Source organism: Mus caroli, unplaced genomic scaffold (genome assembly GCF_978045245.1).
Source record: "Mus caroli unplaced genomic scaffold, Mus_caroli_1 scaffold_16, whole genome shotgun sequence".
Taxonomy (NCBI): Eukaryota; Metazoa; Chordata; class Mammalia; order Rodentia; family Muridae; genus Mus; species Mus caroli.
Genome location: NW_028227271.1, coordinates 32,027,965 through 32,045,085, shown reverse-complemented (window position 1 = coordinate 32,045,085; position 17,121 = coordinate 32,027,965). Strand labels below are relative to the sequence as shown.

Below are 17,121 nucleotides of genomic sequence, written 5' to 3'. Positions count from 1 at the left end.
GTGAGATGTGCCATCCTTCTCTCTGGTGCACGCTAGCTTCCTTTAGCTGGAGTCCATGGAAGTCTGTGTGTTTCATATGAGTAGCCTGCTGTCTAGGATCCTCACCTGGAGTCACCACCCAGAAGGGATGTGAGGGCTCAGATGAAAGAACAGAGTAGACACTCCAGTAGGGCTATTAGTGCTAATATTAGGCACCTCTTGGGGTTGCTCAGCTGGCATGGTTTCCTTCTTTCCCATATCTACCTGCTTTTCTTTCTGCTGGCTGCCCAAATCCCTTAGGGCTCAGCTTCAACTCGCTTCCTTGACCTCTCTAGCTAATTAGATATCCTATTCTGCTCCAGGGTGCATTCATTATCCTCTGCCTCATCTCCCCTATTTTGATTCGCATTCATTATTCTAGCTACAGCTGGCCAATTCTCTGTTCTGTCCTTCAGGCCTCGAACTTTATGGTACAGCTCCAGGTGATACTGAGTCACAAAAACACAGGGAAAATTACTCTGGACTCTTTGGTTTCCCTATGACCTTATTTTCTGAATTGCTGTTGTTTCTTTGTTTTGTCTTCTCTTTTGTTTTGTTTCCCTAACATGGTCACCTCTTTCCTTCCCGAAGTTGTCTTTGAACATGTTGAGAGAAGATTCCTGTCAGTCACTGAGGAGCTCGGGTACCTCTGTGACTCCAGAGCAAGCAGGGCTTTCCCCAGGAGAAGACTGGCCTACTCCTATTCCCTCTGAGGACTGTAGGCTAACTGGGGGGATGGTCCTCTCCCTGGGGACAAACACTGATGCTTCTCACTTGTGTAATAGGAGACACAGCAGAACTGCCCAACAGAGCTTCCCAAGTGCTACACCCCAGTTAATCACCTGCAGCTACCCAAATGCCCTCTTCCCCAAACAGTCCTCCCCAAATGGCTTGAACTGTAGGGTTGTGCCAGGAAGCTAGCTCTCTTACCTCATGACTTTTAATTTCCTTTCACCTGCACCCAGGCAAATAAAACCATCTCAGGTGTTTTCTATCGTTCAGCTTTCAAGCTTTATGTGGTAATTCTTATAGAAAGCCCCTTTATCATAGGGAGCTCTGGCCATGGAGAAAAATGATGTCTGCATGTTCCTCTCTGCTCAAAGGTTCCGAATCTGTTATTATGCCTTATTCCCTTCCTATCCCTTGTAATGCTGGCAGACTTGAGCACAGACAAATGAGAAAGCCAAGACTCAGAATTTAGAAGCTATTTGATCAAGCTGAGTATGTGGGAGTGGAAGCAATTCTGGGCATCCTGACCCTAAATCCTCTGCCTGTTTCTACTACCCCAAGGCCTAGGTAGAGGTTTTGCTCATGGCTTCCCTTTTGATGTCTGGGCTGGATGAATTATAAGACTATTAGTGTCCATGGGCCTCATTCCTCCTCCATAGCTAGGATTATGCCTGTATTCAAAGTCACAAGGATAGAACCACGTGATAGAAATACTAAGAAAGCAGAAACTCCTGAATTCCAGTGCAGAATGCTCTCCCTGGTAAATGTCACCTGGCACATGGGCCCTCCCTTGAGCTCACAGCAAAGGTGGGTCCAATAACCAGGTAGCAATCTATAAGTTCTGCCTCAAAGCAAAAGGCTCTCCCAAGTCCTCCATTAGTTGTGTCTTCATATCTGAAGACCAACTTGAGTACTCCAAGTCCAGAACCCAGAGTTCTCCCAGATATAGCTCAAACAGGACAGAGCAAAGATGGAGCAGACCTGCTGGACACATGGACCTTGTCATCTAAGTAGTCTGCAGTCTAAGTAGGCAGCAAGTAGGAATGCAGACAGAGGAGCATCCACCAGAGATGAGCAGAAATGCTGAGAGATGCAGATGAGAAAAGCAGAGAGTAACTGACAGGAAAGCCAGGCACTGAGGAAGAAAGCAAGTCAAGGACAAGAAAGAAATGGGTGGGAAGGGATACAGAGACACTGGGGCATGGAGAAAGGGACAACAGCAAAAGAGCTTAGGAGAGGGTCAGAGACAAAGAGGAAGAGGAAGACTGAGGACTGAGCCAAAGAAACCTAGACATACAGAACACACACAGATGAGAGCCAAGAGACAAAACATAGGGTGAAAGAAATACAGGCAAAGAGACAGATGGACAATGGAGAGAGATGGACAAAGGGGGAAGAAAGAGGCCCCAAGCACAGAGCAGAGAGACTGAGACAGAAAGCTAGGCTACATACAGGAAAGAATGGGAGGGAGGGAGGGAGGGAGGGAGGGAGGGAGGGAGGGAGGGAGGGAGGGAGGAGAAGGTGGGGGAGAGACATGAGAGACAGACTGATCAGACAAACAGGAATAGCAAGGGACTGAGACGATAACAAGTAGAGAAAGAGAGAAACATGCAGAAAAGAAGGAGGAGACAGGAGAAGACGGAGAGAAAGAGAAAGGAGTGTGACAGAGATAGAGAGACAGTGACAAAGAGCCAGAGGAGAGCCAGAGAGCCAGAACACAGAACCATGTCTGAAGTTGAGATGCTGAGGGAATGCCAGCTGGGATGCCAGCTGAGCTAAGGCAGAAGGCAGTGAGGTAGTCCGAGGCCACATACCACCAAAGGCTTTCTACTCCATCCCTGGCTGTGCACTGGTTTCAGCACTGTAACCAAGAATGGGTATCCCTGGGAAAGACTAAGGAACTCAGCTTCTGGGTGAACTGGATGTAGTGAGCTTCACAAGTCAGACCCAGGCCCTGCTTCCCACTCTCAAAATACTCACATCAAGTACTGAGTCTCTCTGTGACTCTGTTTCCCCACCCACAAATGGAAAGCAAGCAATTTCTCTGGTTCTGTGAAAATTAGTGGTTTTAATATCATGATCGGAACCTTGACTGGCTGGCAGAATGAATATACTAAATGTCAGTTAAGCAACATGCAGATGCACTACATGGAATGAGGGAGCACAGTTGTCTCCATCTCTCGGCTCACTTCTCTCCTTATGTTGAGAAAATAAAACATGGAAATGAAATAATGCAGTTGCATTATAAAAACACTAACTGGTATACCCAACCTGCTCTCAAGGACCACATACAGCAAAGGATAGGTGTTAGTTCAGTCCAGCACTAAATTGCAAACTTATTTAAAATGTATGAGAGTCTCAATAGGTATATATATATATATACATATATATATATATATATATAACATCATTATTCTTGAGCCTAGACTTTGTAGACAAAAATACAATGGTATAATACAAATAGGAGCATGCCTGTGTGGTCTCTGCTTCCCATATCCTTAATTCAGTAGGGAATCTGTATTTCAATCTGCTGAAATGAGAAGCAGCCCACTTAAGCATGACGTAAATATACAATGAGCCACTCTGTGTAGTGAAGGAAAACCCAGCCTCAGAAACCATATGGAGCAAGCTGGTTAGCTGGCTTCCTAGAGACGATGTGAGCTTCCCAGTCATAATCCAGTCTGCAAAGTCTATGGATCCTGAAGGAGTCCACTGGCTGCCATTCCCCACACCTGACAGCAGAGGGGACAATCATCTTATTCATAGGGGAATGGACTTAGCCACTCCCATCCTGGCTGACTCAGCTTAATAAACCATCATATGTGTAGTCAGCAGAGCTTGAGATCTGGGAAGTTAAAACCTCATTTAAGATCTCAGGTTCACGGATACATATACCACAGCCCAGATCATCTGACTCCAAAGCTGGGACATGACTCATTTCACCAGGCCTACCTCACCTGGAGCCATCCTGCAAGAGTGGAACACCGGCAGCATCTCGGAAGCCCAGTTTCTGCAGCCACACACAAGTGTCTGGCCAAGGACATTAGTGGGCTTGCTCCCCTCTGCACCTTGGTAGATATCTTACAGATTGCTAACATTCCCATACCCAGTAGCCTGAACAATCCACATCTCTGTCCCTTTACTACAGGGACCTCCTTGCACCACAGGGACTTCAGTTGTCTCCTGGGATACCTGAGGAAGGTCTATCTCCCAATTACAGAGAACACATTCTTAGAGATGTCAATTACCAATGACAGAGGGAGCTGGGTTCACAACCAATGCATGCTGGAATGAGGCCCACCAGATGGAAGGACCTGTCTCTCATGGAAACTTCCTTCCTGCTCATATAAGAAATCAGAATGGTTCTTGAGAGCATATGCTATTTTAAGCATACATCAAACATAAGAACTGGAAAGGGGCCTAATTCAACATGTTCAAAGTTAGCAAAAAGGATATTCAGAGAAGAATCCAGCTAGTTCCAAGCCACTCTGCATGGCAACCAGGATGGCAGAAGCCACGGTATCCTGATTTTCAGTTTATTGTGATTCTATACAAAATGGTCTCAGACAATTCCTCCAGAAAACTCCTACAGCTGGTGAACATGTTCAGCAAAATGACAGGTATAAAAATCTCACACACACACACAAAATCAATCAGTAGCCTTCAGGTTGGAGAGGTAACTCAGCACTTAAGAGCACTGGCTACTCTTGCAAGAAGACCCAAGTTGTCTTTGCAGGACCCACAAGGTAGTTCACAATGGTTGGTAACTACAGTTCCAAGGATTGGGCTTCTTTTCTGGATTCTACAGGCACTGGACATCCACATGGTGCACTACATACCTGCAAGCAGGCACTCATAAAATAAAAATGAATAAACTTTTTTTAAAAGACATAGGCAAGGACATGGGTGAGTGAAATGAGCTAAGTACCTATGAGGAAGTCAACAGGATTACGCCAGCATCTAGGCTGTAGATATAGCAGGATGGGGAGGTTGAAAAGTAACTTTCACTACATTCCAAGTGTACTGAAATAAAACTATAATACCTAATGAAAACATGCCATGCAGGACTGAAGAAACATGCACTGTGAGAAGAGAGAATGGGATGCAGCCTACCAGAGCGTCAGGATCCGCATGAAGGAAGGAAGGAAGGAAGACCTAGCTCTAAAAAGCCCTTGTCCATGTCTTAAAAAGGTGAAGGGTCAGGGAGGAGGACTGAGAGCTATGTGAGGATGGAGCTTTGCAGCTCTTGACTTCCAGAGGAACTCTGAATAGACTTGGCATTGCCCAGATCGAAGGAGCAAATGAGAGCTAAGAAATTATATACCTTTCCATGTAAGCTGTGAGTCCCAGGCACCAACTAGGACTTTTGAGTTCTAATCAAGGGATCTTGGGTCTGGAAATGTTGACTTCTCCCTGGGCAGGAAGTCTGAAGGTCATAGCACCAAGTGTCTAGCCTTCTGTGCAATTTCTTTTCAGGACATGAGATGAGCTAGCACAAGTGCTCCTGTCATGTACATGTGCACATATAAACACAGACACATACGTGTGTGTGTGTGTGTGTGTATGTGTGTGTACACACATACCCACACATATACATGTGCATGCACTGAGTGAAGAGGTCCTGTCATCCTTCTCTCTCTCTTTTCCATGGAAGTGGTACTAGAGATTATAAATACCTTTTCTCCTGGAGGCCCCCTTTCACCTCGTTCTCCTTGAAGACCCTGGGGGAATAAAGAGCAGTGACATGCCTGCATGTGGCTCATCTCTTTAGACAAAGGACACCCTGACACCTGTATGGTATCTAGCCCTGATGTGGGGGCTGGGGCTTCTCTAGACTCCACCTTCCCTCCAAGAGTGGATGACTGGGTAAAAAATGGTTTATACCAAGTATCTGACACTCCCAGGTTCTAGCCAGCTTCATTGGGGGAAAGGGACCCCAGGAATGTACATTTAAACTTGATCCCCTGGTGACTCATGAGTACCATAACATTTAAGAATTTCTACTCTAAGAGAAACTAAGTTTCCCTTAGCATCCAATCAGCAAGTGCTTACTGCATAGGTTGAGGTGAAAGACTGGCTGGAGAGCCAGCTCCTGACACCTGCAAAGAGGGGCAGAGCCACCTCACAGACAAGTGTCTTTACTTACTGGAGCTCCAACTGGCCCAGCTGATCCTGGTAGTCCAGGAGGTCCCTGGGGCCCCTAGAGAAGAGAGTCCACAAAGAAGGATAGGGTAGAAAAACAAAGAGATAAGAGCGGCTCAGTCTTTGCGAAGTATATGGTTCTACCCAGGCTACATGTGCTACCCACACCGCCCATACCAGGGGCTCCCAGTCCATGCTTTCTGACCTCTGCCTCATCACCCATGTCTGGTCCTTCCACCTGATAACAGGTGAAGCCACACTCACAGCCAGACATGTTGAACTTCAAGGGAAGGCTAAGAGCTCTGCCTCCAAAGCTATTGTGAACCTACATGCCACCATCCCACCTCCACTTGCCCCAAGTCCCTCAGCCTTCTTGTGATCTCAGACTAGTGGCTTCAGAATCTGGGCCACTGACTGCCATGCCTGATATTTTTCAAGTTGCCACATGGTTTGTGCAGCCTGGGGAAGTCCTAGAAACAGGCTCAGAATTCTGAGCACAGTCTGGCTGACTAGAAACTTCCAGTCAAAGGACAGCACATTTGCACATATCTATTAGAAATCTGCTAGAATAAAAAAAAAGGCATTTCTTCTGTCAAAGCTATCTCAACTTTCATAAACTACCCAACAGCAAAAAAAAAAAAAGACCCAAACAGAAATTCATATCATGCCACATAGAGAGACAGACAGAAAGATGATACACAGAGAGAGTGAGAGACAGAGACAGAGAGACAGGGACAGAGAGAAAGGCACACACACACAGACATACACACCACATATGCACACACACTCACCTCACAACACAGAGAGATAAACCACACACAAACACACACACAGTCACACACCAACAGGCTTTAGTGCTTCAATGATATGAGTTGAAAATAAAGAAAATGAGGAAGGATGCCTGGGCCATACATTGCAATGGCATCCTGGCTACCAGGCACCAATAGAAGAGGATGACCCCTCAAGTCTCTATTGCTATAGAGAATAATAATTTTTCAACTGTATGCCCCACTACTGTAAGGATATAGGAGGAATTATATATGTGTAGATGTCTGCCCATATGTATGAAGATGCATGAGAAGTAGGCAGAAACGCATCCAAGCATCTCACCAATGCCTAAAGCAACTGCTTTTGCACCCCCAAGAACTTCCTATTCCCTGAGAATATAAGCAGCTCCCAGAAATACTTACCCTCATGCCCACTTCTCCAGGCAGCCCTGGCTCTCCTAGCTCTCCTGGCTCTCCCTGCACAAAAACAACACATGGTCATAGACAGTCCAATGCATACCAAAATGGCTGCAAGATGCCTAGGTGTCCACTCCCCATAGCTCAGAAGTCATCAGAAGTGAGATGACTACCAGAGATGAATTGCTGAGTGGTGACAATGGACTTACTCTCATGCCTTTACTGCCGTCTCTTCCAGGAGGCCCAGGTGGACCCAGGGATCCCTAGAAAAAGAAAAAGAGAATACCAATTGCAGTGGTGTAGTAAAGAAAGCATCATCCATAGGGAAGGGGCTGGACCAGGAAAACAGATTCTCTTTACCATGAGTGTTCCTATAGCCTCAAGTACACTTTGTTGACAGCAGTTCTCCATGATGTCATCTTTGCCTATAGCACCTTCTCATAAGCATATGAAGAGACAGCAGTGATACAGAGCACACAGGGAGATGGGGAACAGCTTCTGGGATCCTCAGGAAGAAACCTGAGTACCATCCACAATGCACAAAGGCGCTTGCTGGTAAACAATAGCTATGGCCAAAGCCACTGTGGCCTTTTTTCTTTCACTATGGGCTCAGAGGAGTTCAAGGGTTAGTAACTCATGTGGAACAAAAAGAGGGCACTAAAGCAAGTCTTTGGTCAGCAACTTTTATATCTATCCAGGATTTGGGGAAAGGAAAGAGTTTTATTGATCTCTAGGCTCATGTGTCATCCTTATGTGAGCACAATGAGGTGCATGGCTAACTAGGAAAGTTTCCCAGGAGGAAGGATTGCTCTGAATGAACAGTGTGTCTGTGACCCAGTTTCTAGGACATGGGTCTCTATTGGGCCTTTTGGGTCAGACGGTCATAATCAGCTTCCCTGGGGGAGTTCCACCATGGCAAGGGATCTTTCCTTAGTTTCCATTTACACCTCAGCAACGTGGGGGAGAAAAACACCTTATTTGGTTCTCCAGGGATAGGAAGGGCTAATTGCTTCAGGTAGAGGTGAATCTTGAAGAGACTGAGCATTTGCTAAATGCAAATAATTAGCCACAATTAGATCTTTCTAAGAACCAGCAGAGATAGTAAACCTGTAACAATTACGATTGCTTAAAGAAACAATGAAGATGCTCCGACCCTGGGTTCATCCTTACTGCATATTTGCCATGAGCCCAGAACTAGATGCTCTGCAGGCATCTCCACAATCGACATTAGTCTGCATCTCACTTAGCTCATGAAACAAAAGCAGAGGAAGGCTCTGCCCACAGTATTTACTGTGGAGAGCTTGACTTGGGGCCCCAGAGAATGCCCTTTCACTTCTGCGAAAGCATTTGCACACACATCAGCCCAGCAGCTACTTCACAATCCTACAGACCAAATGCTATTCACCCCACACTCTATCTGTGCTCATCATGGAGCATACAGTGGTCTCTCAAGACCATCCAGAAACTCATAAGGCAATACGAGAAAGGCTGGGTGAATTAATTCTGGAGTATACCATCATAGCTCTCCACATCCAAGGACCATGTCTTCCTCCTTCAGCCTCAACAAAGCTCACTGCACTAGAAATATTGCAGTCCATTTACATTGTAGAGGTAGACTATCGGTACAGGGCCAAGAGACTGAAATGATGGTCATAAGTGGGGAGAGATCAAAACTCCTTGTGTTCCACCTGTCTCCAAGGCACATGTTCAAAATCACCTCCTTCATTGTTCACCCATCCATTGGAAGTACCCCAGCCTCCTTAACTATATATCCTTTTATCCTATAATTAAGTCTAAGGTTTTCCAAAAGAGAAACATTCACAAAAGAGTAAGTATATCCTCTGAGAAACTTTCCTCCAGGGTGCTTCACTCAGAAGAAGGTCTATCTGGGCACTTAGTGGAGAGTTTATCCAACACACTAGTTACCCACTTGAAATAGCACGTTCTTGGAAAGGCCAGTCTGTCTTCTGGCTACAGGTTTGGATATTCTGTAGCTGAAGGCAGGGAAGAGGTGTCAGATGGGCTCCTGCTTTGGGAATAAAAGTGAGGACAGCAGGGCACAGTTGGTCCAAGGGGCGTCTAATAAAGGGAGTCAGGGGTGGGGGTGGGGGAGACAATGCCAATGCCAAAGAGAACTCTGGAGAGTTCCGGAACCTCTGCCTGTCCTCATGGTTGTCATGTTTCTAGCTTGTCGGTTCTAGCACAGAGACAACCAGAGGAGGCACTTATGAGTCTGACCCACCCATTATCTTGGAACTCTTAGAGGGGAAAACAAGAGGACATTCCCGCAGTTTCTTGATGTTCCCTGATCATTAACCCTTGCTAGAGCCCTTTGGATTTTAAGGGAAGGTTATGATAGACCCCTGTTCCAAAACATAGCAGCCTGCATGAGCGAAGTGAATAGCCCAGTGTGGAGGAAAGAGAATTGTCTCAAGAATTAGCAAACCAGCTTTAAACTCTCCCACCTTTCAGTTTTGATGGCCTAAGGCAAGGCTAGTGACAGACTCTGAAGTATCTATTTATGGGGCACTACTCCTAGTTTGGGAAGCTAGACTGCCCAAGGATTTGGATAACTTGGCAATTTAGTTTCTGGTGAGTAACACAACTGGCCACATAAATGATTTGACATAAGTACAGGTGACCCATCCTTGTTCAGTAAATACTGAAGGATTGTTTTCTAAGTCAGACACATAACAGTTCCCCACCCAACGTGTATCTGTGTGTTATAATTTTTTTCAAATTAAAATTTATCATTTTTTTCTTTCCATTTCTCCTGTCCCTCTCATATATCCCACCTCATTCTCTTTCAAATTTATAACCTTTGTTCCTTAGTTACCTAAGTGTGTTTATGTACTCTATGTATGTGTACTGTGTGTGTGTGTGTGTGTGTGTGTGTGTGTGTGTGTGTGTGTGTGTGTGTGTGTGGTGTGCTCAGTGTATACAATGCTTTTTGCATACATTTGATTTCAGGGCTGATCATTTGATATTGGATGACCAATTGGGAGGCTCTTCTCTAGAGAAGACAATTTTCTCCCACTCTCAGCATTCCTTAGTTGCCTATAGTTCTTTGTTTAAGGTTGGGACCCTATAAGATCTCCCCCTTCCACATGTAAGCATGGCTATGGGTGTTGTCCTCATTTAGGCAGTTATGCTGATCAGACATTGTGGGTGTAGATTCCCTGACATTTCTAGGAGATACAATCTCACAGCAAACTTCCTGTACCTCCGGCTCTTAGAATCTTTCCATCCTCTCTTCCTCAGTGATCCCCGAGCCTTAGGTGCAGAAGCTGTGTTACAGATGTACCATTTGAGATTGGATAGAGCTAAATCACCTCGCTGTGTTGTGATCAGTAGTGGTCTATTGTAAAGGTCTCTGTCAGGTTAGACTCTGGTGCAAGATGTGAGTGTTATTGCTGGGCTGAGGTAGGATGTGATGTATGAAAGACCTATAGGTTGGAAGGGGTATGGCTGCATTATATTTATGTCAGTAAGAGAACCAAACCAAAAACAAAAACAAAACAAACAAAAGAAAAACAAAAACAGAAAACAAGCAAACGTACCTTACCTTTCCATCCTGAATTTATGTTACCATGAGACACATCTTTTATATTCTAGGGCCCTGTAATCTGACAGTACAAAACACTGCCTCACCCTCACAGTATGCCTTCCAAAAACGGTCCAAGTAGATTAATCTACAGCTATACTGAGGGTCTCTGAACAGAGAAAGTCACAACTTGAGCCAATACATTTATGTGCCATGAAGATTATCACTGAACTTCCCTTGGCCCCAGTCTCTTTGTTTGTAAGATTGCTTCATACTGTTTACAGATGGAAAATGAGTGTGCACGTATTTTTTATAGTATAAAATATTATAGAAGCCATGGGTATATCTCAGTGGTAGCACTTGCCTAACATATAGAAAGACATGTTTGATCACCAGCACCACAAGATCTACTATTTATACATCTATGTATCTATCTGTCAATCTATTTATCCATCCATCCATCCACCCATCTACTATCTATCTATCTATCTATCTATCTATCTATCTATCTATCTATCTATCCATCCATCCACCCATACACATACCCTCCCATCCATCCATCCATCCATCCATCCATCCATCTTTCTTCCTTCCTTTCTTTCTTTCTTTCTTTCTTTCTTTCTTTCTTTCTTTCTTTCTTTCTTCCTTTCTGTCTGCCTGTCTGTCTTTCTATCTATCTATCTATCTATCTATCTATCTATCTATCTATCTATCTTTCTATCTATCTATCTATCTGACAGTCTATCTCCTGTTGAAAACTAACAGTGTTTCCTTCCCAATGCTTAACAAGCAGACTCACTAAGAATGTGAAGGCAAGAGGTCTGAGAGTTAAAGTCAGCTGGGCTAAACATGAGACCCTACCTCAAAACAAAGTAAAAATATAAAACCAAATTATCCCTACTACAACCACAAAGTGAGTCAGTAAAGAGTGGAGAATAGAATGGAGACTTCCCTGGTTTTGGTAAGGGAAGATTCAGCCTGGGAAGATTGTTAAAGGGAATGACCATAATAAAGTTTCAAAAGACAAACCAGAGCAGGCAGGAAGGGAAAGGACAAAGAAGGAAGAGAGGTCTGGACTTCTATGCATCCTCTGTGGTCTGTTAGCTTAGTGGAGTAACACAATCTCTCCCAAAGTCTGATTGTTGGAGTTCCTATGTTGAAACCTAACCCCCATGCAGCAGTTTTCAGAGTCAGGACCCTTAGGGAGTGAAGCTAGTGCCCTTGAAAATAAGTTCAGGGACCTGGCTGACCTCTTCTGCAATGTTAGGACAGAGCCACAGGCTGGAAAGCACATTCTCCAGCTGCCACTGAAAGCAGCCATTGCCATCTCGCATCTCCTAGTTTTTACAGAGTGACCAATACATTTTTGTGTGTAAGAATTAGCTATTTATTGTTGACAGATGCTGTGAGAAGAAGAATCTTTTTTTTTTTTTTGAAGTATAGCCATCAGTAGGTTCTCAATAGCCCAGTGGGTAATGTCATACCCATGTGCCTGTGGATAGCACTAATTAGATTCAGTGGGTTAGAAGGAAGGAAGGAAGGAAGGAAGGAAGGAAGGAAGGAAGGAAGGAAGGAAGGAATAAAATAAGTAAGGGTGGAGGAAAATGTGACATGAGGGTCCTGGGAGGAGTGAATACGATCCACATACATTGTATACATATATACTATTTTCAAGAAACATATTAATATTTACCCCAACCTTGTTTTTTGCTTTAGCATCAGTAAATAGAGTCTATCAGTAAAGTCATCAGAAGGCATGATTCAGGGAGGAATCTGATTCTGGCTCAAGAGTGGCCAGGTAATGCTTTCAAGGCAGGAAAGTTTAAACCAAGCAAAGTGCTACTGATATTTGGGGTGATATTTCTAAACCTGCATATTTCACTTATAAAAAGGAAATCATCACTTTGTCTATTTGAAAATTGCAAATAGATAGTGTGCATATATCCATTGTAAGAAGACAACCAAGGCTTCTAGGAAAGAGATTTTCCCAACTCCATGTTTAACATTCTAACTCAAATTTGTAGTTTTGTTTCCAAGTCTAGACTTTGATTTCCCTGTCCCATGATTACATGAAAGACAACATCTAGTAAGACATTACTCATACACCGACACCCACTTGTCAGTATCCCAAGCCTCAGGGACTTTGGCACTTCATTGAGCAAGTGTAATTACCAGATAACAGATGTCTCTTGCTTTCTTGGAGAGCTGACTGCCATGGCTCATTTCGAAATGCCCCCAGCTAGAGGGACTCTGCCAGTGTGATATACCTCATCTATCTGGCAGCAAGCATGCCAAGTGAACCCTCTGAGAAAAGTATTAGAAACATTCCAGACAGAGGCCCTCAAAGAGAGAAGAGGATCCTGAGCCAGTCCTAACAGTACAGCCTGGAACCTGATTAGGCAGACATGTTCCCTCACCCACAGTAGTCTTAATGAACAAGCTCCCTCAGGATCTGACTAGTTGGTTTAATACAACTCCAAAGTTGTTCTTTGCTGGCTTAGGCACAGACAAATGCAGACTATGGAGTCAGACAACATGATCTTACACCCAACCTCGTTCACATACACTGGTAAAGTCAACAGTTCCAAGACTCACTGCAAAATAAGAACAAGAATGTCCAGCTCAAAAGTTAAGCTAAATGTTTTGTGCATGAATCCTGGGAGGTGTCAGTAAGGGCTTAGAAACTGTTGATGCTGCTATTACTCTTTGATGTCATGTGAATTATTTCACATAAACTGAAGAAACGACGGGACCTTTACATTGGCACTGTGAGATACTTTTTCAGTCTATACTTGCTCGAATTTCTTGGGTCTTAGATGCTGCAGAACTCCTCCTCTGGGAAGGAGGGAGACAGGAGAGTTCTGACATTCTGCAGCTGCCAACCTCCTAAGATAAGAACTTATGAGTGGCAAGGGTGTAAAAGATGTCATTCGGTATTAAAAACGGAACGCGGCTGGTGTAAGAGTAATTATATGTAATGCTCATAATCTCTTTTCACAAATACAAGTAATTTATTTTCATTAGTTCATTTAATCCTTGCAAAAACCCATCTGGTTCTAGTATGTATTTGCCAAGTCACAGAGGAGAAAAGCCAGGATTAGAGGGATGAAGTCATGGTCCCTTGTCATGCAGCTGCTAAGTGGCTGAGCTAAGGTCTGGATCTCTTAAGTCTGTGCCTAGGGTCCTCCCACTCAGCCTAACTGAACACAGTCTAGTCACCAAACATTTACCTTTCCCATATAGGCTCTCAACATCTGGTTTGAAGCCCTTAGTCTTATGACTTTGCCAGTACCTAAATGTCACATGAATGGAGAAGAAAAATTGATGACTTTCTCTATTCCCTTTCAACCCTGGGCTCTCAGAGTCTTGAACCCAAATGTCTTCCAAGGTACCCTTCAGCACCACAGACAGTTCCTAAAGTACCTTGGTTTATTCTTTCAGTATTTGCCCTCGGCATGCTAGGATAGGTGAAGGCATATAAACAAACAAACAAACTTTCTCCTAAACCCTTTTAATTTTTGTAAAAACTTGGCTATTGTAGTCTCTGTAGACCAGGCTGGCCTTGAACTCAGAAATCTGCCTGCCTCTGCCTCCCAAGTGCTGGGATTAAAGGCCTGCACCACCACTGCCTGGCTCATACCAAACAGTTTTAAGGGTAAAGAACTCCTAGATACCAACATTTCATTCAGTAGGGGACACTGAATGGCCATGCATGTACCAGAGATGTGCAACCTAAATACAATAACCTACCAGCTCTATGATCTTGGACACAGTCTAGCCTCCTCAGAATGCTGGAAAACTAAGTACCAGACTGTGTTAAAATACTAGTTAAAGGATGATGTCAGGAGTTTTCCCATTACACACTAATGTGTCTCAAGACAAAGTCCAATCGGCATTCTAGACAAATCCATCACATTAGTCAATAGATCTGCTCCCTGTATAGCTCCCCAAGCTAACAATACCTCCTGCTTCTGGAGAGAAACAGCAAATTAAAGATGTACTCATTATTCCTTGCTGTATCTTGTGATTCTCCTTTCTCAGATACCCCTTCTCTGAGACACCCCACACCAAACTAGCTGGAGAATTTAGAAATAACAGTAAGCTGTTTCAAACAGTCCAGCATGCTGCAAGTCCAAGGTCATGACCTGGGACGATTAACTGTCTTGTGAAGGCCACCCACTGGTTCCTGGAGGACATTTTCTTGCTCATGCATGTATATGACAGAAGGTGTAAAAGGCTCTCCCTTGGGGCCCTCTCATAAGGACAGTGATGCTACTCGTAAAGATTCATTCTTACAATGTCACCACATTCCAAGGAGAATTTTGAAATGTGAGATTTTTGAGGGAGCAAATATCCAAACATAAATGTCTGGTATGGATAAGTGATGTATGATTTGGGAAACTCGTCCCTGGTCACTATTCTAGAAGGGAGGCATCCAAAAGGCAGCCACACATGGCAGGTCTCCATCTGCATTTTACTCTATTGCCTTTCTTCCACAGACCCTTCTAATTTTGCAATTTCAAAGAGGGCCTGCTTTGACAATACCCTAAGGATGACTGAATTAGGCCAAAAGGACTTATTCTTCTACAGTGTGGATTTTATAGTTCAAGGTGGGTGTGCCATGTTGGGATCAGAGAAGTAACAGCATGAACCTATATGTCATTGGCATGATCTTCTCTAATCACAGCAGAATCAAGTGATAATGTCCCTTTAGATACTAACTGTCCTATTAGCCACAGTGATCATAGTGACTGCCTTGGTGAGTGTGTGTGCGTGTGTGTGCGTGTGTGTGCGTGTGTGTGTGTTGAACAGGTATGCCTTAGTTGCTCAGACTGGCTTTGAACCTGCCATCCTCCCAACTTAACTTTCAAGTAGCACTACTTATTTACCTGCATGTCCAAGTCTGGTTTGTGATATTTCCTTTCCCCCAGACACTTATTCTCACCTCTTCTCTCTTCCCTTGATACTTAGAAGCAGGTACTGCATTAATTTATCTTACCCCTTCACAACCTAGCTTGTATATATTTTACAAAGTTTTGGAAAGTGGCAAAATATGCTATTTCTGGCCATTCATTATTTTCCTACTCAAGATCTTGCACTGTGGGGCTCGACTACATTATTTATGTGCAATTTTTCACTCTGTGTTCCCTGCATCATCATTTGTTTCTAGTTGCATATATACATTATTCACATTTCAAGTCTCACTAATAAAGTCTGTTTTGGTATATAAGCATGCATTTCTTAATGTTTCTTATAATAAATGCAGAAGGAAAAGTACTGATGGGCTCTCACTGAACAGCTCTTCATATTCTCATAGGTCAGGTCTTGTATGACACAACGATTCCTACACCAGGAGATTATATAACCCATCCCAGCATAGTATCTGCCCTCATAAGAGCCAGATCTCCAATGACATCAGTGACACACACATGTACACTGTGCAGTCTCATGGATGCTTCTCAAGGGCAAGTATATCCTTTTGAACACATAATAACAAACCCAGAGTCACCAGTGATGTGACAGTGCTACATTAAGGGAAAGAAAAGCACTTCCTCATGGAGTAATTTAACTAAGAGTGAGCCCATACTTGATTCCTCTTGCTTCTCGCCCTGTGTCTTCTGCCATCTCCTGCCTATTGTATTAATCTGATTCTATGCCTGTCTGACTGCTGCCTAGTGAATCTGTCCGTGTCTGTGCATATCCCTAACAAAGGGCCTTGTCCTGTATTTATTCAACAGCACAGAAAGCATCACTGGGGTAGGAACACTGCACATTACAGAAGTCTTAGTTTTACAAAGGATGAGGTCACTGAGTCCAACTGGCCCCAAGTGCTATCAGCAATGTCTGGATGGTGTCTTCAACATTAATTATAGATAGTCATCTTATATGGTTGATTTCAATGTACTTTCCCTTTCCCACATGTATTTCCATAACACGCACACACAAATGAATTACTCTGTGTCAGGAGCACACACTCCCCTCCAGCCCTCTGTCTGACCAATCACAACACATCAGCTCTACTCCTCAGCACCATGGCTTTTAAGTCATCCCTTGACTCATTTCCAGATTTCTCTGGACAGCTCCCTCCCCTATCCCTGTTCTTGCTATCTGAACATCCTCAGCCTCCTGACCATACAGAGACTTTTCACTGGTCCTCTACCACAGTGCATGAAGACTAAGCATGCTTCATATCTGATGTCCTATCTGGTGGTCCTCAAGTAGTTTCTCTGCCTCTGTCCCCATTCAGCTGAGTACCAGGAGTTACTCTCTTCCCTGGGCACTGTAAACCAGATTCATATGAAGCAAGCCCTCCTCCTGTTCTACACTCTACTTGGGTGTCCTGACCAGGCCACTATTTCTCAAGCACTGCTAGAGTGGCCAAATTTCCAGTAGACTGTTCTATAGGACCCTGGGACATTCAGTCCCTGTTCCTCATTTCTCTCTACCACCATTTTCTGACTTGGCTTGCTCTCCCCTCCTGATATGTCTGTATTTGCTTCTATC

The 17,121-nt window shown here is 44.0% G+C and overlaps 1 protein-coding gene across 1 annotated transcript in view; it reads right to left on the bottom strand.

Moving 5' to 3' along the window:
* Col22a1 (collagen type XXII alpha 1 chain) overlaps window positions 1-17,121 on the bottom strand; it is a 248,560-nt gene that overhangs the window by 158,681 nt on the left and 72,758 nt on the right. Inside the window, exons 13-16 of the mRNA XM_021183654.2 lie at window positions 7,283-7,336; window positions 7,080-7,133; window positions 5,894-5,947; window positions 5,424-5,468 (exon numbers count right to left, since the gene is read on the bottom strand). Of these exons, the coding sequence (XP_021039313.1) occupies window positions 5,424-5,468; window positions 5,894-5,947; window positions 7,080-7,133; window positions 7,283-7,336 (207 nt within the window). The remainder of the gene's footprint in view (window positions 1-5,423; window positions 5,469-5,893; window positions 5,948-7,079; window positions 7,134-7,282; window positions 7,337-17,121) is intronic.